The 22,492-nt window shown below is 41.4% G+C and overlaps 1 protein-coding gene across 4 annotated transcripts in view; it reads left to right on the top strand.

Moving 5' to 3' along the window:
- Window positions 1-493: 493 nt before the first annotated feature.
- pde1cb (phosphodiesterase 1C, calmodulin-dependent b) overlaps window positions 494-22,492 on the top strand; it is a 60,149-nt gene continuing 38,150 nt past the window's right edge. The window contains exons 1-3 of one of the 4 annotated variants that reach the window (XM_029831378.1): window positions 494-1,056; window positions 12,560-12,610; window positions 12,979-13,144. In XM_029831378.1, the coding sequence (XP_029687238.1) occupies window positions 795-1,056; window positions 12,560-12,610; window positions 12,979-13,144 (479 nt within the window). In that variant the 5' untranslated portion in view covers window positions 494-794. Of the gene's footprint in view, window positions 1,057-8,204; window positions 8,567-12,559; window positions 12,611-12,978; window positions 13,145-20,911; window positions 21,630-22,492 lie in introns of those variants that run through there. The other 3 variants (XM_029831377.1, XM_029831379.1, XM_011616292.2) reach the window with 3 other exon arrangements.

Raw genomic sequence — 22,492 nt, 5'->3', positions numbered from 1 at the left:
GTTCCCTTTTAAAATGCAGTTTTAAACAGTCGTTTCATTTATTTACGGAAGGAAGCGCCCCCTCCAGCCCACTATGCAACCACCTATGCCACAAGTCCTGCCTCCATCTGCATATGTAAATATTATCATCCAAAATTAGGATTATTGTAATAGTTGAAAGATCCACGTCTTTTAGAGCCTACATGGTTCTTCAAAACGCATCATGTTCGTGGAAATCCTCATTGACACACAGCCTGCCGACTTTTATTGCCACTTGTCGGCGATTAATGAATCCAACGAGCGCTTATTTACTATTTACTCGCGCTTCCACCCACTTTCACATATTCATTCCCAAATCCGGCGGACAGATCTCACGATAATTAGCGACACGCACGTAAAAAACGCGACTTCGACGTCCCACAGGTGCATTTCAATGGGTGCTGTTTTGCTTCCTGGATGCGTGAATTATATTGTGGGATTCCGGGGAAATTGCCGTCGTGCGTTGGTGCTGCTCGGCCCCGGGAGATGGTCGTCGACAGAGCAACATTCTCCATGTGACGTGTCTGTCTAGGGAAACACCAAGTCGAGACACGTTTTTTCGCCTCTGTCATGATTTCCGTCGACAGCCGTCGTTGAAAATGAGCGAAGTGATTTGACAGGCGTGTGCACGACGGCGTGATTTTGGGACATCCAACGCTTGTTTAGTTGGATTCGACCAGCAACTTTGGACGGAAACCTGGAGTCAAGTTTCAACAGGTGGTTGTGAGTAAGATGAGAGCGACGTTCATCGACTGAAGCGCTCTTTTCCTTCGGTGATGGGCTCGGTGACTTCTGCTTTAACGAGGACAAGAAACGCACTGGTTAAAGTGGGTTCGGAGCCGGAGAACAATGAGTCGGACAGGACCCGCTCGGCTCCGGAATCGGACCGAGCCAAGAAGAAGAGTGCGCGGTTCAACGCGTCGAGTCAGACCGGGCGGCAGAGCTCCCGCGCGTCGCTCTCCGAGGTGCTGAGCCGGCCGGACAGCGGCGGAGGCAGGCAAAGTTCGAAGAAAAAGACTTCCGAGGGCCAACAAAGCGGTAATTCCAACTATTCTGTCTGTTTGAAAACATGTTGTTGCTGTCCGTGTAAAAGTGGTCATAGTTATCATCACAACTGTTGCAGCGTCAAACTGGTTGTGTTTATGATGAACTCACATGCAGTCAAGCCTTTTATTCTGCTTATCTGTAATTTATCTGAAATGTAAGAGCTAACGTTCACTTCAGAAGAACACCGTGAAAACACTCCAGGAACTAAAATGCATTCGCTTGATGAATGCCGAGCTCTTTGAAGACGAGCCTCAATGCAACATTTCTCTACTGTCAAAGCATCTGTTTGATGTTTGTGGTGCACCCTACAAACGTGTGCACTGGTCCACATTTAGTTAAAAAAAATGCAGATAATTGGTACCAGAAACACTGGGTATAAATTGTAACCAAATCCCTGTGTTGCTCTGCAGAAGGACGAACCACACAGGCAACTTTTGAAAATATTCTTGTCAGCTCACACAAAACTGTCCATAAAAGGATCCATAATCCAGAATTTTGATAATTTATTTGAGCGTATCCATCATCCAGATCACGGCTATGAATAACCTTTTATGCTATAATGTGAAAAACAATGTGCAACCCTGCCAACTTCATTTTTACCACTGTTAATATTTCAGATTGCAGTCCATCTTTACTATGTGGCTTGTTTTAACATCTTTTTTTTTATCAGCTATTGCGCTTTTGCGACAAGTGTGGCCTGTTTAATTTTTATCTTCACACATTTGCCACAGTGTTACTCAGTATTTCCTTTAGTTCATCCTGTTTATTTTCAACTCTCACCATCGTCACAACCTCTACATCTGCCTCCCCTTTTACCTGTCCCAGTGGGAGACACTCCTCCCTGGCTGACTCCTAAAATATCATCTGTGCTGGGGCGTTTCCATGACCGAATGGCTGTGTAGACTCCCGTTGAGTTTCCTCCTCCTCCCCAGTGATATCCACGTGCACAGTGGAGCTTCTTACCTGACTTTCACCTGAGTGTGTGTTTGGGTGTTTCTCCTTTTGAGCCACAAAAGTTGCGTCACCTCATGGTCACCTTATTTTTTGATAATCAACATCAGTCACTCCTTCACAGCACAGCTTTGTCTTACTAGTATTAATTGGAGTATCTTTATGTTGTGAGTGCAAGGATTATATTATTTACATATTGCCCTTACATATTTCTGAAGATTTATTCATGTGCAAAAGTATATACAGAGTGTTTATAATGAGCACACAGATCAGATGCAGATGAATCTGGTGTTGTTCTCACATAAGTACTGCTTGTTCACAGTTAAGGTCATGGGGCTGCTGGAGTCTGTCCCAGCAGGCACTGGTTGAGAGGCAGCAACACACCCTGGATAAGACACACACACACACACACACACACACTTGATGGCCTGTTACTGAAATACAGAATAAAAGATGCTATTTTTCATTTCGGCACATTCATATTTCTATTGTTAGAGCTGTGTATTGTATTCCCATTTGGCTCATTTCAAGGTCATTTAAAATATGTGTTACAACAACCTGGGAAAATCTACTAAAATCGTCCATCCGTTTCTTAATGTACACGTCAGCTTTTTTTTAATTACCTGCAGAGACCAAGCAAAAGGTTGCAGCAAAGGTCAAGGAAAATATGACCTCAGTTTTATTTTTAACCTAAAACTCCTCTGGAAGTCCTGTTGCGAATAATGGCTAAATGGGCTGGAAGACTCCAGGGCCATTCTAGGTTTATAACAGTGCCAGAAGGTCGTAATATCAGCATGATGTTGCATCTCCTTGGTGAGGTGTTAAATATCAGGTGATGGTCTTAATGACGATTATATTATTTGTAACTGATTTTGAATCGTTTGCAATCACTTCTGTGTAGGTATTAAATGATTTTGAAAAAAATCCCCCAAAATACCAATATAAAAACAGATGCAGGGGGATAACATCTTATGCATCTTTTGTTTTGAAATATTTATTTTGAACGTACACTAGCGAGTATAGAAGAAACAAGTGCTTGTCGTAACTTCAGCATGAGCTCCGTTTGGAGTTTTATTCAGAGTCTTTAAGCAGACCAGCCTCTGCTGTTGGATTTTATGAGTGTAGCTCTGGTGCTTTTTAGTACGTGGAACCATTTGGTTTTTTTAATTTGCGTAGACTTTATTGGGTGTTTAGACTTCCTCCATGTTCCTTTGTGACCTATGCTATCATTCCTCGCCACATGGGAGTGATCTGTGTTCGTTGATTAAAGCTGTGTGTCTTATCATGGAAGATCTTCTTTGACCTTTTCTAGACAGTTTCTTGGATCATGGTCTGGTTTAAGAGCTACGCAGCAGTTAACTTTAATATTTTTCCATTACTGATGTGAAACTAAAAAAAAAACACCGAACCTTAAATCCTTTCACGTGCTCACAGATTTGAAATGTTGACTGTTTTCTTCAGCAGATAAATGATTATCGGTGCAAATAGCATTAGCTTGACAGCTCGAGATTATTTTTCCTCCCCTTCATTTCCTGCAGTGCCTTGAGGCAGCAGGGTTCATATGACACGTCGTGTAACTCTTTGTTTTGTCAGCTCATTCCCTTCAGGTTTCCAACAGAGGCGTACATTACCCTTAAAGGTACCTCTAATGAGTATTTAGCAGGGGAAAACTAATGCTCTGCGCACCCAGTGTCTCTTAATTACATGACAGTGTCACTGTGGAGACAGCGGTGTAGGGACCGACAAAGTGTGCGCTGCCGCACGGTCTGTGGGAGACCTCTAATGAGCTGTTTTTCTGTTTGACTACACAGTTGTTGTCTTCAGTGCTGTCATTTGGTGCTTTTGGGATAGATTACACAATAAAAAAAAACCTCCCACTCCCCACAGAAATACAGGATATTGTCACAGTTAAAGGAATTAGAGAAAAGCGCAAGAGTGGAAAGTCAGGGTTCAAAAACCAGCATGAATGCTAGGTATTTGTGACCACATGTCATTTATCTATGAAGATTTATTGGATTTTGATTGGATTTTTAATCCCACAGTGCAGCCTTCACATACCCTTTATCTGCCCTACTGATTAATGTCCACTGGTGATGGCCTGTTCTGGTGTTTGATGGCCAGATCAAACGTTGAGGATTAGTCGCCGGACACAGCAAAAGCGAGCAGGTGCGTTTTTGTGCCAGTAATCCAGAAAACCGATGCAAGTTCCTCTTTTAGGAAACAGCAAATAAAAGAGAGACAAAAACAGTGGAGACATTTGCACAGAGCGATGCTGAAAAATAAGTAAAACAGCTTCCCTATAGATGGAGTTGTTATGGAAATTGCACTCTGCTAATGAGTAATGAAATGATATTTTCATTATTCACCCTTTTCATCTTCAGTGTAATGTATACTATGTCTGAAAGGTTCCCCTGTTTCTTAGTGATGGTGATGTGCTTACGTATTGACCCTCACTCAGCAAACGTATGGGCATAGATCGACCCTTTTAGAGCAGCCTTTTCCTTTTGAAATCCAGCCCGGCTCTAATAACAGCATTAACCTTATTAATGGGCATCATTGTGGAAACACAAGATGAAGAATTCTCAGGAATTAATTAGGAAGTCATGATATTTAAATCAAAAAAGGTTATCTTCTAATCTTACAGTTTTCTACTAAGGATAGGATATATTATGAGGGTATTATTTCATCATATTTAATGAGATTATTGTGTTAAAATATGTATTAAACACATTTTTTGAGTGTTTTCACGCTGTTATTGAAGTGGGTTCAAGCACTTTGGTGTCTGACTGTATAATCATCCCCCTTTGGGCAGTTCATTTTGTTAAATTAATAAATTATTAAATGCCAGAATACTAAACCAGTACTAAAGGGATTTATTAGTGATTGATGCCCAGAGGAAATGGGCTTGTTCATTTAATATCGTGACATTATTTTGACTTATGTAATAGTGCCTAGAAATAGCTTTTGTGCTGCTTTTGTAGTGTTGGATGTGAGGAATGTCTCTAGGCATCGCTTAAAGTCTGCCCTTAATTTGTGAGTTAAAAGTGACAGTGATCTGGAGTGTTGTGAGCAATTTTCTGGCCACCCCATATTACTGGGGCGTTACCTTATGAATCATTAACATGAGCCTCCAATAAAATTGTGCAGACAGAACTGGGGTTGTGCTCTTATCTCGTATGTGTGTGCATTTGATTTGTTTTGTCTGATTTTCAGCACCGGAACTCCCAATTTTCAGATATCTCTGCTTTTAAACATTTAATTTTCAATTAAATGAATCCCAGCCTCTCAGAGGTACATGCAGAGCCCTGCAACTGACTTGCAGGCCCGTGTGTATATACAATGACATGTATTAATCATCTTGAGTTGGACTTGGAGCACATTAGTGTGATCGATATAAAAAAACTTTTTTCTCAGATAAATGTCAGCTACATTCATGTGAAATTTGGGCATGTTGCAACCCACAAGGGGGTGCCAGAACCCGTTGATTCAGCAGCATTCTTCATACTGAACAACAATTCAGAGCAAGTGTCAGACTGCCTGATAACCTAGGTGAACATTGACTTTATTAGTCTAATATCTACATGGTTGAGCACTTGATAAATTGTTAGTGCATGCACAGCTGGCTGCAATAATTTGCCGCAGCACAGAAAAGGAGCTCAAATCAGAGGTTTCAAACACGGAGTTGTCTGGCGCTTCATTAAAAAAAAAAGTTTTACAGATGAACCTGAAAAAGAAAGCAAACAAAACAACAACCTACAGACGCCTCCACCATTTCTACGGAGGCTTTTGGAGAACTTTTGTGGGAACAGGTATGGTGTGAAGGTAATATGCTGTATAAAGTTGTAGCACACAGTGTGCTGTTCCAAACCCACGTGAAAATCAAAGCAGAGGCACACTCCTGTAGTTAAGTGCATTATGTAATGTTCTGTGAATAGTGTAATAGTTACAGGTTTGACTCTCCTGCTGCACACTTTAAAGACAAGCACAGGTACTTCACCCTCATAGAAACCTGAAAAAAGGCATCTAGACTTTTAGCAGCATGTCTCTAATAAAAGATGCATATTTGAGACCACTTATTTAAACTAAAGCCTAACCATAACTGGAGCATGGACATTTTTATTTACATCACATTTCCTCACATTTGGGCAGCAAAACCCCCCCCCTAAACTACAGTATATGGTAGTCCAGTGCTTAGCACTGTTGTTCTGGGTTTGAATCCCCTGGGGGTCAGGGGCTTTAGTGTCAAGTTTGCACATTCTATCCCTGTGGGTGGGGGTATTCTCTCGGTACTCAGGTGTCCACCCAGTTTCCAAAGGCATGCATTTGGTGGACAGGTGAATTGGTGACCCTAAACTGGCCTTGGGTATGAATGTGAGTATGAACGGTTGTCTGTCTGTGAATGAAACAGGTCCAAAAGTGCAACTAGTGATACTGGTGCCCGAAACACCAGAGGATTCTGTAGGAAGAGCATTCCATTTTCACATTTCATCCAAACTGAGGGCTCAGGCGGCATTCTCCTGACGTGGTGGTGTGACAGTGTTATAATCTTGTGTCTTATCTGTCATATTAAAGATAATGTTGCCATGGTGATGTGTGCCAGCTTCAGTCTTGATGACACTGACACTGTTATCTCATGCAAACGTACATAGTCTAGTTGACCAGGTAATTAGTGGTTTTCAGTGAGGACAAACTATATTTCTACAAAGCCACTTTATGCCAGTGATACTGGTGACACGCCGTGCAACATTTAGGTCAATAGGAGCCGCACCTCTCACAGCTCCATCATTAGAAAGCTTTGAAAGCTACCCTGAAACAGGCAGGCGCGTGTGAGTATGTTGCAAAATTAGTCTCCTCACAACCTATTTCATACAGTGCAAATTGGAGACTGGGGAGACAGGTTGTCAGGAGAGGGAGAGGATAAAGAGCTCTTACTGTAGTTAGCCAAACAGAATGAGATGGAGTGTAATTACCCAACAAGTGTGTAACGCATCCACTGTAAATACACTGAGTGGCTCACATAGATTAGTTTATAATCATATACTGTATACAGTATGTGTTGTGATATTTGTACTCAATTTTTTACCCTGCAGGCAACATCATGCAACAATACATGTTTGACTTTTTATGTTCTTATCTGCGTTATATTTGCTTTTACAATAACTAATCACTGTTGAACAAGAAGCCTTTGAGGGTACAGTGATGAAAAAAACACACATGCAGGTGGTCATTTTAATTTTGAGATAATAACACAGTGCAAAGTCGATTGTTTTCCTTCTGAGTCATACTATAACAGTGAGCAGCGGGCTGTAAAAATACAGACAGAACCAGTGTTTGGCATGAGCACTTTGTACATCAGCAACAAAGTGAAATGACCGTTATACGCACATCTAAAATGGGAGAGCAAGCCTTCGTGAAGGGCATAAACATTCAACGAGAATATGAGAAATTTCCTCACTAAATGTCAGGCGGTACTAATAACAAGAGCGTTTTATCCTCTGTCTGTAGATGTGTTAATGTGCAAAGGTGAGGAGAGCTCTATTTAGTAAAGATAAGGTTGTTTAAATAAGCAGAGACCAGCGAGGAAGATAATGAGCCAAAGCCGCTGTCTCCCCTTCATTTTAATTTGCAGTTCAGTCAAATTCATGTTCTTGTCAAAAGATGGTGGAACGTGCGTTTCTGCAGAAAACCCATTAAACATAAAAGCCAATTGAGCAGCTTAAGAAAAATTCTTTTCAATGCAAATGTGTATCAAGTCAAGGTGCCAAAGTGGATTTTCGCATAATAAATCGCCTGAGAGCCAAACCGAACAAAAAGACGCTCAAACTTTGAGCCTCGGCTGCTTTTGTCACAAATTCCTGACAAGAGAACGAGTCACATTCAGAGATCTCTGGAGATGTCCTCTCCTCTCCTCTCCTCTCCTCTCCTCTCCTCTCCTCTCCTCTCCTCTCCTCTCCTCTCCTCCCCTCTCCTCTCCTCTCCTCTCCTCTCCTCTCCTCTCCTCTCCTCTCCTCTCCATCTCCACCTCCACCACCACCACCACCACCACTGCCACCCACCTCACACACCTCCTGCACCTCTTGGGGAAGAGCGATGTGGAGAGTGGAGAGAGAGGGAAAGGGAGGGGTAGAGAGAAAAACCAGAGAAGAAAAACAAATCAAGAGCCATAAGCTATCTGAAATGAGCTTGTTGAGGTGTGAGAAACGAAGAGAGAAAGAGGAAAAATGAGCAGCAGAGACTAAACCATGTCGTAAAATAAATTCTCCAGCTCCACGTCTAGAACAGGAAATAGCAAGTGACGGTCCTCCAGCATCAAGCAAAGTCCGAGATCTGCATCTTTTTTTCTTTTCTTTTTTTCTCCTCTTCCTGGAAGAGAGGCGCCCAAACAGAGTAGGAACAACACACGGTGACTGACAACAAGCAGTGAAACACAGCAAAAGGTGTGAGCGTGAACTGGACGGCTGCCGAGCGATGGAAGCCAACTCCAAGAAGCATCGTTTCAGGAAGGGTCGGAGTGCCACCTTCAGCATTGATGGCTTCAACATCACCATCGGTAGGTGTTTGCAGGGTAATCAGAGCAAGAAAAGAGGCTTTGTGTGTGTTCACCCGCCAAGTGGATGCACGGAAATGTGCCGAGCACACAAGGACGAGAGGGAGCGGGAGGCTGAGCAGTGAGGCGTTTCAGCGACTGCGCTGACATCGGTAAACACGTTTCTGTCTTTTCCTGGGCCGCCACATTAGCCCGTTCTGCTGAAGTTGAAGCTCTGCTTCGCAGTGCAACTATGGAAACAATGGGACTTCAGATGCCGGTGACATCATCCAGAATTGGATTAGACTGTTTTCACAAAGGCAGAGTTAACAGTTTCATGCAATACTTTGAAAAAGTTTTTGACAATTGCAGGAAAAGAGACACAAGAACTGGATTGTTGTTCTGAATGGGCAGCGATGATGATCAGCGTGGGAGGGTGCAGATCTGTGTCTTATAAAGGCTTTATATGTAGGCTTTTTGGAGCACACAGCAAATATATGAGTGAAATGAAAGTGAATCTACTGTGAAATACAAACTTTGACCTCAGTGCTCTCTGAAGAAAATGTAAATGTTATAAAGCCTAATACTGACGGGCTGAGGTACTGCAATGTTCACAAGCTTTTCACGGTGAAAAGAAAAACTATTCCTGTCATCCTCTCGGGTGGACCATCCGTCCTTGGGAACATTTTGACTTGTGGCTAAAACTGACCATTAGTTATTTGTCAAAAAAAAAATCCTATCGTCTTCGATGGTAGTTTCCTGCACAGTTCAGGACATTTAAACGCTACAAGTCTGTGGAGACAAAGTGTTTCACATTTGTTTTGTGTTCTAGTGGCGCTAACCTTGGATCGCTACCTCGAAATTGTGCTGCATATATTGACTCGTCGTGCTGCTGGTTGAAGATGTGTGTGAAGGACGTGCTTTAGAATATATGAATAGTAGCAGTGTTTAATAACATTTCATCTAATGGCAAAAGTGTGCAGCGTCAAACAGCGGTAATTAGCTGTCAAATGGCTAAATTCTGCAGCCTGCAGCCTAGTTGGTTTTGTTCATTCTTGTTTGTATGGCTGATATGAGTATATCCAGATACTTCACGCAAAAGTATTGGAAAATGTTTTTATCTGCACAAAATAGGTGTTGCGTTTTCCACTTAAATGGTCAAGTCCTGTTACCTCTGAAATCCATATGTGGCTGGATCTCACTCATACTGTCCTCACGCATGTCAGTTGCCACGGCAACCTACCAGAGTCACAATCAATCGCTTACTGGGCCCCGGATTTAGGCCGCACATTCTGCCAATCACCTCCCCTGAAGCGTGACTCCTAAGCACTTGTACCTCATTGCCTGACTGGCCCCTGCATGTCCCTGGCTCTGTTAAACCCTAAGCTTCCTGAAGGGCAGTTTGGATTTCATCCAATTCATCAACTTTGCTGAGTTGCTTCATTTGCGGACCACATTATCTTGACAACTTAGCTTGGAATGCTGAGTGGATTTCATCCGTTTCTCATCCTTGAAGTGAATACCATCTCCATTGTGTGTAGTTTGGGTGTTTTATTCTAGGCTGAATTTGTTTACCCATTGCAAGATCCTCTTCCTACTACTGGCAGAAACAAGGACATTATCAGAATATAAACTAGAGAAAAATCAGGAAGCATAAAAGAAGCCTGTTCACTGTTATGAGGTCGACTCACTGTTCGCCTGCTCTGGGTCATCTGCACCGTTCTCCAGAAAAATTTTGGGATCAAGTAAAAAGTGTTGTAGTGAAGAGATGGTGTACACACTTATTCATGGATAGTGGACAGAAGAGATTGTCTCAATATGTTGAATTTGAATCCAACAGCAGCAACTGGTCATCTGTATGCAGTGGTTTGTATTCATCTGTCCAATAATCAGAGGGTGTGGTTATCCTAAACTATACTTGAATTGGATGTTTGTATATATTAAGAGGCTCTTTTTTGGTAGTAAAGAGGTATTTGGTCTTGAAGTAGAAAAATTTCATTTAGAGCCTATAACACAAGCTGTAGCATAAAGAAAAAAAAAGAAAATGAAAGTATTTGATTGGAAGGTGCATGAGGTGTATTTCAAATGCAGCATCCTTAAAGCTCAGTTAGGGTCAGCAAGCACTTTTCTGCTACATTTAATATACACGGATCATAATTGTGACACTTTATAGCCTAGTTAAGTGAATTTTACAGGAAATGTCATGTCGTCTTGTTAGTGTGAACTGTGTTAGTGCAGCGGCTTCAGGCTTAGGTCATTTTTATGTGCTGTTTGCATGTTCTTCCTGTGTCTGTGTTGGTTTTGGTCCAGGTACTCCAGTTTCCACCCACACAGTCTGAAACCACGAGTGACTCTAAATCACCGCTAGAAGCAAGTGAATGGTGTGCATCCTGTAATAAACTGGTGATCTGTGCAGGCTGTATTCCTGCCTTTCACCCAGTCATCCTGGAAAACAGATGGATGTATCTGGTAGAGCGACCATTTCTAATCATAGACAATATTACTTATAGCAGTGCGTAGAATAGTAAGTATTGGAAATTCTTATCAGCCCCACACAGAAGGAAAAACATTACAATTCCACCCAAGGTAGTTTTCTCTGTCAACTGGACTGGGTTTCTTCTCTTGAAGACGTTTCGCCTTCTATCCAGAAGGCTTCTTCAGTTCTGAAATCGCTGGGGAGAGAGCTTGAGAATATATAGCCCCTGGACCATTTGCATGCTAATGATCTGGGTGGTCACCTGAGAGTCGTTAGCAGGGTCGTTGGTCGGGTCGTTGACCTAGTTTCTGTTGAGATGTCTCCCCTTTGTCTGCTGGGTCACATGGTGATGAGTCACTGGGTCTCTTGGAATGGTGTGAATGTTTGTTTTGCTGTTGGAAGGAGTGGAGGACTGCATTGTATGTGGGTGATAGGAAGTGCCTCAGGCCACCACCCCTGTTTAAGGATGGTTTCTCCAATTTAACATGGATAGCTTCCTTGACCCCCCTTTCGAACCAGACATCTCAACAGAAACTAGGTCAACGACCCGACCAACGACCCTGCTAACGACTCTCAGGTGACCACCCAGATCATTAGCATGCAAATGGTCCAGGGGCTATATATTCTCAAGCTCTCTCCCCAGCGATTTCAGAACTGAAGAAGCCTTCTGGATAGAAGGCGAAACGTCTTCAAGAGAAGAAACCCAGTCCAGTTGACAGAGAAAACTACCTTGGATACAATGACCTGGATGACTGAGAATTTACACAGACATATTACAATTCCACATGTATAAACAACATGAATCCTGTTGTCCACCCACCCTGGGGATATCTAATCTTGTCTGTTTATCAAAGCGGACTAATGACATCATATATTTTACATGGATGCACAAGAAAATCCGATTATCATTATAAACCCCTTATAAATGAAGTATTTATTATACCCAATCACAAAATGTTGTTTGGAAGGACTTGACAGATATGAACCCATACGTCTTTATTTTCCTACTGCCAATATTACAGGAAAATGTCCTTTATCATTCAGCATCTTCAGTTTAACACAGCATTTTAGATACTATTATTAACAGTAATGATAAAATATTAAATTAACTACATTTATATATACCTTCAAGCATGCTGTAGGCTATGACCTACCATTCAGGATAAGCCTTAACACCACAGGTGGATAATTTAAGCTTTGAAAGATGTTGATCTCAGAGCTGGGTTTACTTCTACTGAGGGTTAGGGTGAGGTTCAGCGTCAGAGAATCTTCAAAGATGGTGGCTAGGGAGAGGGATTTAATACCTTTTTAATGATACCAAACTGCTGCAACTCTAAGTACATTTCCAGAGGAAGAAATTCTTTCGTTGTTGTGGAAATATTACTGTAATACCTTTATACTGGATATGTGTTTGTTTTATTCTCTCATTATCATATATCTATATCAATATCATCTCAATATAAGTATCAGAACTAATTTATTGTGTCATTACATTCACATCAGTGCCTTTATTTCATTTGTTTCTATTGTTCTTCCATCAGTGGCCAATGAAGATGTTGAAGGTTCTACAAGACCACAAGCCAGTTTTGCACGTAAGTATTGAAGTACTATATTAAATAAATAAATTATTGTCATGATCATCAGCTGTGTTGTTATCAGTATGTTCTACAAATTTGTAGAACACACATTACCTTTCTGGTAACATCTCTAACTTGCATAACACTGAATGTTCTGCAAGTCCAGGATGAGGAACAAAAATGTCTTATTTAAGACAAACAAGCAATGACGCATTGAGCCCACACGGTGGGAGCATTGTGTTTTTCTTTCAGCGAGTACCATAGAACTATCTAGTGTGGAGCTTTATCAGGGCTCTTTCAGTCCTTACTGTCAAATCAATCAAAGCACAAGGCATCATTGGACTGCGTTTATTTATTTATTTATTTATTTATTATCCCTTTAGGTTCCAAGTCCCAGAGTGCTTTGTGGAATGCCATCACCGCAGGGATGGGGATCAAAGGCAAAGAGCAGAAGCCCCTGCTGAATGACCCACGAAGCCTTGAAGAGATCCTGGCTGAAGATTTCCCTCTAACAGATGAACCAGATGCCACAGAGAAAACAGCCATCAGGTTTGCTTGTGGCAGGTTGCTTCAGCATTTTAAAAAATCTAGTTCTGTTTTCTATAATGGAGTAAAACCATCAGGGTATCCCCAGAGCTTTTCAAGCCCTGATTTTACGCTAACATAAGTTAAATTGGATCGATATTTCATTTAGTATGTGCGGAGGAAATGAGGTAAAACACAGACCATCTGACATTGTTCTGCAGTTTGTATCCATTTAGCTTCATACAGCTGATTAATGTCAGATTAATTGAGTTTTGAGTAGAGTCCCTGCTTGCTTCCTGTGAAGCTTCTGTCTGACTCATCACACACACACACACACACACACACACACACACACACACACACACACACACGCACACACATACACACACACACACGCATGCCCATTGTTAATTGCTATGTATGGCTCGTGACCTCAAGGGATGTGGGCCTGATTGATTCCATCTTGATAACAAGGACTTCAAACTGCCATTAACATAATTTGTTGTCACTTTAAGAATATTGAGCATCTTTTACTGCTTGAGACCAATTAACCTTGATGACTCTGAAGACAGTTAGAAATGCCACAGGTGGCAGGAGTACTCGTTTTGGAGCAGGATGGTGCTCCGATGGTAAATGGCAACAAGCTTTTGGACGCATGCAAAACAGACACAAGACCAAGCGGTGAGCCTCCCATAGAGGCTGCAGTTATAGCAGAGTCGTGACAACGTGGAGCTTGTTGATTGTTCTTGCACTCCCTCTTTCGTCTCTCTATTCTGTGCGTGAGTTGGACGTGTGTGGATCCTGAAATTAATGTGCTGTTGCTCGCTGCTATAATCCTCCCACAGAAAACAAGCCCCAGAGAGTAGGATGGTGACAAGGAGAAAGTGATTTTCCACTTGACTGGACACAGCCTGTTTCTTCTTTAAAGGCTACAGTCAAGATTCTAAAGGAATGGAGCCGGTGCAGGACAACTAAACACTCACCACAGAGGAAAAGTATTTATATGTCCATGGAGGCAATCACTTATAAAAAAGAATCAAGTTTAGCAATGACAAATAACAGACTGCAAAACATGCTGTTTTTGTGGCCAAAAACATTTTCCAGTCACATCTTAATGTCTGTTGCTGTTTATCTCTGATGCTACTGTGTGGCATATGTTTTTATTACACACCAACACAAGCCATCATCTCGCCAAGCTCGGGGCGGAATGGTCGTCAATGACGGTTAATAGGGGTTTGGGCTATGGGGAGACACTGGGATCTACGACTGCATGTCAAATGTCAAAGATTATGGTACAAGGTGATTAAAGGAGCAGCAGCCTGTAGGTAATCCATAAAATGATGTAAGCAGTGTCACTAAAAGACACGGGTGAGCATTACTCACCAGGTGAGCATCATTAGATTTTATTGGACAGCAGAGTGGGTTCGAGTGATTTGTTCCAGGTAGGACGGGTTGACGGACTCAAAGATACTGGCTGAGAGAAACAGGGGTAGAATGAAGTTAAAAGTGGGCTGAGATCTGCAGAGCATTGTTGCTGTAAGCATCCCAGCATCAGAACTTTGTGCTTTTTATCCATACAGCTGCGGTTTGGGGCATACCGAGCTTTGAGCCCCACGTGTAGCCATTAATTCACAAGTGCACGCTGGTTGTTCTGTGCGGCTGGTGTCACGCTGTTGACTCTTCTCTCTAGGGATTCCATATGCAGTTTAAAGCACTTTTTATCTATTGAATGGATGTTGGCACGCCACATTTTTACTGCTAAATCCTTCACAGCAACAGCCAGAGGATGGCAGTGGTTGCTATTGGCTACTAATGTGTTTAATGTAATGTACAGAAAACAACAATGTTTTAGCAAGCCTGTGGGATTTTAATGCAAACATGCTACCTTTTTCATTAATTTTGTTTCCTATTCATGTTGATAATCATATCTCTGAGGGTTGCTTCTCCCTTTAGTGGAGTTTAACACAACAATTATTGAGGTCATTGAGTTATATTTTCCTTTTATAAGATCTACACAAACTAGCTGCCCAGTAGTTTATGGGTGTTTATGGGAAAACATGGCCACCATTCAAATTAGTGAGCTCAGTACCAAAAGATTTTAAAAGCCACAGACAGCGACCATCTATTTTAACATTATTAAAGCTATTGCCATGTGACTAGAATTAGTAAAAGTGGAAAAATACTGAATTACAGTAAAATTAAAGGGATAAAAGTAACATAAACCATTATCGCTAAAACATTTTTAAACACCATTCAGTTTTGTACAGTATATATGATTATATTGTCTTGTTTGTGTTTGCCACTATTTTTGAAATTCAGTCAACATTGTGATATTACCACACATTTCTAACTGATGCTTTGCATGAATTGAATTCAACATTTATTCCCATATAGATCAGTTTGGTTATTAATCCTGGAACTTAATTCTTTCCTGACTTTTAACATTGAATTCTACCCAGACACACAAGTCAGGTCTCTTCCGATCAGCTCCACAAATCCTCTGCTCCTTAATTAGTCTCTGTGTGTGATTGTGAACTTTACAGCTGATTAAAGCAGCCTTCTCTTCTGCAGTGTGAGAGCATGACGCTCGCCCACTTACACCTGCAGTCATCTTACACCTCCATCAGCTGCCTCACTGGCTGGCTAATGAAGCTCCAGTGGACAGCGTAACCGGAGGCTCACCAGCAGTTACAGGAGCTTTCCATCAAAATAACTGTGGCATTACCCATTTTTTTGGATGCTAAAGTGCTGCGTCAGGGCTCTTCTCTACAGGTAGCCAAAGTTGTGGATTGGACTTTTCTTCTTGTTTTGTTGGTGCTTTAAAAGATAGGATTAAAGACAGTTTAGACCAAAATATATATCCTATATCTCTACAACTCTAAATGTATACACCAGTAATCCAAAAAAGTGAAAAGCTAATCCTCAAAGGTTTATTTTGTCTTGTTGAGTGTGCCCCTCCTCAGCACCATCGACCTGACTCAATAACAGTGTTCACGTCACCCATACTTAAATACACCATGATTTGCACACAGATCACCTTTTACGCTAACCGTTCCATCTTTCTGAGTTTTTTATATGTCTTTGTCACATTAATACATAATAGCCTGGCAACAGTTAGGGGCTGGGAAGCAAGGGAGGTTTTGTGTCAGCACAGCATTTAGTGTGATGGTGTTGTCATTCGCAGCTCGATGGGTCAGCCTTGACCATGAGGTGAACTTGTGTGCCCAGCATCACCAATCATCCATCACACATTGGTTTACTGGTGCTCCTAATTCACTACAAACACAGTTTATAACAGGATTTACGGACGTCACGCTGACATTATTATCCAGTCAGCAGCTTTTAGATGCTTTTGAAGATGATGTAATCACATTTTGATGATGCGAAGCACAGTTATGCATTACCGTTTAGCCAAATGTAACTTGACTGTATGGTGAAAGTGAAAATGCAGATATTTATGTGCTACATATTGATATTCAACATTGATAACTGGAATTTTCAAGCATATATAGGCTCAGCCCATCTCCATGAAGGTAGCTGCCAGTGTTCTGTATTTACACCATTAAGCTGCTTTAAGCTCTTCGTTTACATTATCCATTCTTACTTTAGGCTGTAACTGGACTCTCAGGGCTATAAGCCAATTTAGTCTAGAAACACGGGCACCCACTTTTAGGACAGTTTTAATTTTAAATTAAGAAGTTTATGCTGATATTATATTCAGTGAAGGTTTAAACCCACCTTCAATCAGGGTGTGTGTGTGTGTAACCTAATGCTTCTCATTAGGTTTTGCTGTACATTAGTCATATCATTAATTCATTGGAGTGTGAGACAATTAATGTAAATCAGATCAAAATGTTGTCCAACCAGTTTCTGGCATCTCATTTATTAAATGAATCTGCATCCTAGTGAAGCAGGAAAAAGAAAAATTAATTATCGGGCAAATTTTGTTATGAAGCAACATATTTGTATCCATATTCTTATCGTAGTTGATTAATCGGTGTTTCTGAAACCACAATGGCTTCACGTGTCAGCAGATTATCTGGTAAAAATGATCTGACAGCTGTGATCCTCTCCTGTCTACCGAGATTAATTAGGCTTTCTGATTATAATAATTTATAGTATCAGTACTCGCTCATAAAAACACACATGCATTCACTCTTTATGCTTTATTTTGACTCAGAGGTTTATCCAAATGACATTTTACCATTCAAAACTCACATACATTAAAGCTTGTGTGATTGCATGTTAAAACAGCTAAAACTACTAACCACCGTCACTTCATGGACTCTGTTTTGCATAGAATATCTGAATAACAGAATCTAATATAAAGACATCGAAGGTATGTTGCTCACACACCATTTTTTAACAGAAACACACACAAAGCTTGAATCAAAATTCACAAAACCAATTCTGGAAAGCTCCGACTGGCTATTCTGCTCTATCTTTGTAGTACCCCCCATCCCCCCACCCTCAATAATAATAAAGACCTTTTAAGGCCTTATGGCCACATATTGCATAATGCATACTTTCCTATTGTTTACGTTCTATGTTTAGTGCTGGTTTGGGATGAATTTGTGAGGCATACTCGTCTGCCTATGTTACATTATAAAGGAAGGCTGGAGCATTGGTGCATGCAGCAGACCCTCACAAAAGGTGCATCCTCTTTTAAAAAATCCAATTTTTGCTGATGAAAATTTAATATTGGGTTTTCAGTCCGGCTCCTCATATTTCTCTTTCACTTTCATATTCCAACTTGACCTTGTCTAACAAATGTGCTCTCTGTTGCGAGAAAAAGTATAATCCTACATGGAACACCTCAGGGCCGCAGTCTTTTCAGTCCAGTTTTGCTGGTCAAAGCATAATAAGCCTCACATTATGGTGGCTCCCAAATATAAATACCTTTTATATACATCATACATTATGGCTGTTTGTACAAGTTCTACCAAATACACAGGATTTATATGAAAAAACAGTAATGCAAAAAAAAAAAAAATATGTTGACTATAATATCACTGAAGAGCAAAGGTTTGGCTTGTGTATTTCTCTCCACTTCCTCCCAACCACCTTTCCATCTAAGCAATACAAATGATGAATGAAATATAGATGGAAAATCTTACTCCGTGATGGATGAGCTTCACTAAAATGTGGTCATTACTGCGAGGGCTATTGCTATTTTGATGCATAGATATCCTTATCGACTTGGCTGCAAATTTAAATGAGATTTGAATTTTTCATGTACCTCCAAATGGCAGAGACTGTTATGGCTGTTTCAATGTGTGAGCTTCGAATGGGCTTGCACAGTGACGACAATACCACAGAAGAGTGTACTTTCCTTTTTCATGGCAGCACTGTTAATTAATTTTTATGAAGAAGATTTATGAGGCTTTTTCCTAGCATTTGATGTTATTCTAATCTATAATGGACTATCATTTATAATTATTAGGTATAGACCGGCGTGATTTTCAGGTCTTTCTGTTTTTCAGGTCTTTCATATTTTCTGAATCTTTGAAAGGAAAAAATGTCCTGTCGCATCACATACTGTCCTTCATTGCCACTGTTCTGTCCATCAGAGAAGGTGTTTCAATCATCGGTTCATCATTAAAGGATTCTCTGATATATTGAGGAAGCCGAGGGCACATCTCTCTCAACAACGTTGAATTTTAAAGGTGCAGAGCGTGATCTTGCATGGTTTCGGCGCGATTTCATTTTTGTTTCAAATCGGCGATGTCTTCAATTGATCTGCTAGCTGCGTGCCCCCTGAAGACCCCTGGAGACATTGTAAATGTCTAAAAAACACTAGTGGGACAGGCGTTGAACCAAAACATAACAAACCACCTGTCAGCCAAACACCGACGGGATGGTTGAGGGAGTGGGGTGGAGGCTAGTGCATGTGCAGAGGTGAATAAAATTCAAGCTAGCTCAGCCATCCTAGCAATGTTAGCGTAGCATAGGTCCACCACAGATTGATGGGTGTTCACCATAATTATGGAAACATTGTTTTTCCTGATTTCCTGTACGGTCAGTGCCTGCGTTGAGTTCCAGAGCAGGCAGCTGTGCATGATGTGTGATGGTATAATTAAGAAGGCCAGAAGAGCTAGAAATGTATTCAACATATCAACATAGTTTCATGATGGTATGAATAGTATGCTGATAGCATCTCTGAGCTGCTACAACCATTATAATCCTGATATCTGTGTTATTTCAGATAGTCATACTGCTCATATATAAGCATCGTGTTTTATTTGCATTGTAAACTGATTTTGGACTGTGATCAGGTTACATTTTTTATTAGCACAGCAGCACAGTGGCAAAGTTTTTAGCACTGTTGCCTCACAGCAAGAAAGTTGTGTGTTCCATCCCCAGTTGACTTCTTATGCTGTCTGTGGGCGAGATTTTAATTGCCCTGACATTAAATAAACAAAAGTTTGAAAAAAAGAAATCCCTTAACAAAAGTACCGGTACATATAAGTGCAAGTACGTGGACATATAAGTAGTATTAAGATGAAAACGTTAACTATACTTAATTAGCAGGGGAGGTGGGTTGAGCCCTGTCAAATGAGAATTTTTGTATTTTTTATATTCTATTCCATTCACGCTATCAATGGTATTTAGGGCCAACAGTGCCGTAAAAAACCTCTAAGAAATTATCTTTTTTTCACCTTTGTGAATAATATATCAGTCCAACACAGTTTATGTAGAAATGCTATATCCTTCCGTGGTTTTTTTTGGCTGCAGCTTGCTCGAGAAAGTTCAACCTTGCTCTGTCCGGCACTAACACAACAAGGCAAAGCAATACAGCAGGTCCCAAGGGTGAAATCCTGTGAACAGCAAGTGCTGAAATGTGAAATTGCTGTTGGGACTTTCCCTCAGGTTGACCTACCAACCGTGTCCGCGACTCGCGCTCTTCTTTCAGCTTTTATAGCTCCTCAAAAAGGGAAGAAAATGATATTTGGAACAGCGCCTCCAACACAAGCCACCAGGAAAAGGACCAAAAACCAAAGACAGAGGAAGAAAGAGACACAGATAAGTGTGCCTTTGAAGAAAACATCAGCAGGCTTCATGGCACTCAAGCAGACCTCTCTCCTCCCTCCAACACCGGACCCATCTCGGTAGATGAAAGCCCAAGACTCTTTGAGGTGGTGCCCTAGCATTATCCCCACATCCTGCATCAAGTAATTGAAAGACCTAAGAGAATGGGAGGAGCTCCTGTGAGCTGACTCATCATTGCAAGTTCTGAACTTGAAGAAAATGGGAAAAACAGCAAATTTGGACAAATGGAACAGGTTGCATACACTTTACTGAAGCAGAGCAGCCACTGATTAAGCTTTTACAACTTAATGTTTGGGAAACCATTTAATGTATACATGCTTAGGTTCCTTTGTTTACAGGTCCTCATTCGATCTTCTGTCCACCTGTCTATTTAGCACACATGTATCTATTTTAGTCCATTCCTAGACACAATAACCATTTTTTTTATTCAGATGCACGGTCGGTTTTCCCGACACACTTGTGTATTTGAATTGGTCACATTAGTGCTCGAGGTCATGATGCACGAGCGTTTTGAACTCACCTCTCTGTACACTGTCATTGAGGGAGTGATGGAATAGGAATGCCCAGACTATGCTGTTGTTTCGGTCAGCATATGCATATTTAATAGTATGGGGAAGGTCAAATTGTCAGAAGTAGAAGACATCAAGAGACACTAATATACTCACTCTGAATGGTGATCTGGAGATATCTGTGGTGCAAAGGTCACATTGGGAAATGCCTGTTATATGTTATCATTTCCATTATTTTTGCAAATGGCCAGAGTTGCACGCCTCCTCAACGTCACCCCGAAGGTCTGTTTCCTCTCCAGTCCCTTCAGATTTCCTCTGTTTCTCCAGCGGGTGGAATGGAACACCGCCACTCATTATCAGCCAGACTCCTCCCTCTCGTTCACTGCTGGTGTTTCTCCTCCCCCCCTCATGTGCAGAGAGCTCAGCAGTGAACGTTAATCCTGGATTGAGCTGCCCTGCCGTCTGCATCCCGTCGTTGCTGGGAGAGCATGGCAAGGCTCCAGGACCCCTGTGCTCACACAGGAGAGAAGTGAACGGCAAGAGAAAGAGGGGGGAAGAGAGAGAGCGAGGGAGAGAGACATAGTGCTAGAGTTGAGCTGCTTGTGCGGAGTGATCCTGAGTTTTAGTCACTCTCTCATATCGACAATTGAGGAACAGGAAAGATGAGAACCAGCCCGTCGCACTTGTGAATGAAGAAGCCTTGGCCACGTTGTGAGTTCCACCAAAACGCAAGCGTCTCTTGGCTCGCCACCTTCTCGTCGCTCACAGGAAAAAAGTTTTGGGTTATTTTTATTTGGGGGGGGGGGGGGTCTGCTGTTGGCACATCCAGAACACTTTTGAGCTACCGACATGGAGTCTCCCACCAAAGAGATTGAGGAGTTTGAAAGCACGGCCCTGAAGTACCTTCAGCCGGAACAGATCGAAAAGATTTGGCTCAGGCTCCGTGGACTGTGAGTATATTTTATTTTTACTGATTTCAACAAGCGTGTGTTTGTGTGTGTGTGTGTGTGTGTGTGTGTGTGTATGTGTGTGTGTGTAGTGTGTAGTGTGTAGTGTGTACATGCCAAATCAGTTGTAATAATGTATTTGCAATAGCTTTGCTTTAGATTTTTAAAAAGAGAATACAGTGAAGAGTTTGTGTTACATCACGGTTTATTTATTGAGGGTGTCAATCTGTCAGTTTGTGAATAAGAGACAGAATATAAAGAAAATATTACAGCAAAACCTGAGCAATTACCCAAACAGCTGCGTATCAGTTGCAGAGCCTTTATTTTAGTGCATCACAATTGCTCAAGGCAACAGCAACTGATGTCCAATAAGCACCTGTTGTCCCTGTAGAAAGAGGATGCTAGCAGTGAATTTAATGACGATGCACATTTTGTCTTACAATCTTGAAACCGCAGATATCACATCACATTCACGCATAATATCGCTCTTAAATAATACAAAAGCCTTCCCAGAAAGCCTCATTTCTTGGATTTATTTTCACCGTTAATAATTCAAGATTACTTTTCCCTCACTCATTCCTCCATCCAATCAACACCTTCCTGACCTTTTGTCTTGAGAAGAAAGCCCGGCACGAGTGAATAAGTTGAGGCAGGTATGATACATTTTTAAACCCCAGCCCTCACACTCGGAAGGAAGGGCCCACTGTGTTGCATTTACATAATCAATCTTTAATGTTGCTGCTGGAAGTCTGAATGAAAAGCAGTTTTCCGCTGTCCTGCAGCTAATGTGAATAGCTGACTGGCGGAAACTGTCAATCTCCCATCACTCACATTATTTTTGTTGTCTCCACATCATTATATCGCCG

This window comes from Takifugu rubripes, chromosome 22 (genome assembly GCF_901000725.2).
Source record: "Takifugu rubripes chromosome 22, fTakRub1.2, whole genome shotgun sequence".
NCBI lineage: Eukaryota > Metazoa > Chordata > Actinopteri > Tetraodontiformes > Tetraodontidae > Takifugu > Takifugu rubripes.
The sequence above is the reverse complement of the archived record's forward strand: the minus strand, read 5'-3'. Positions and strand labels throughout refer to the sequence as shown.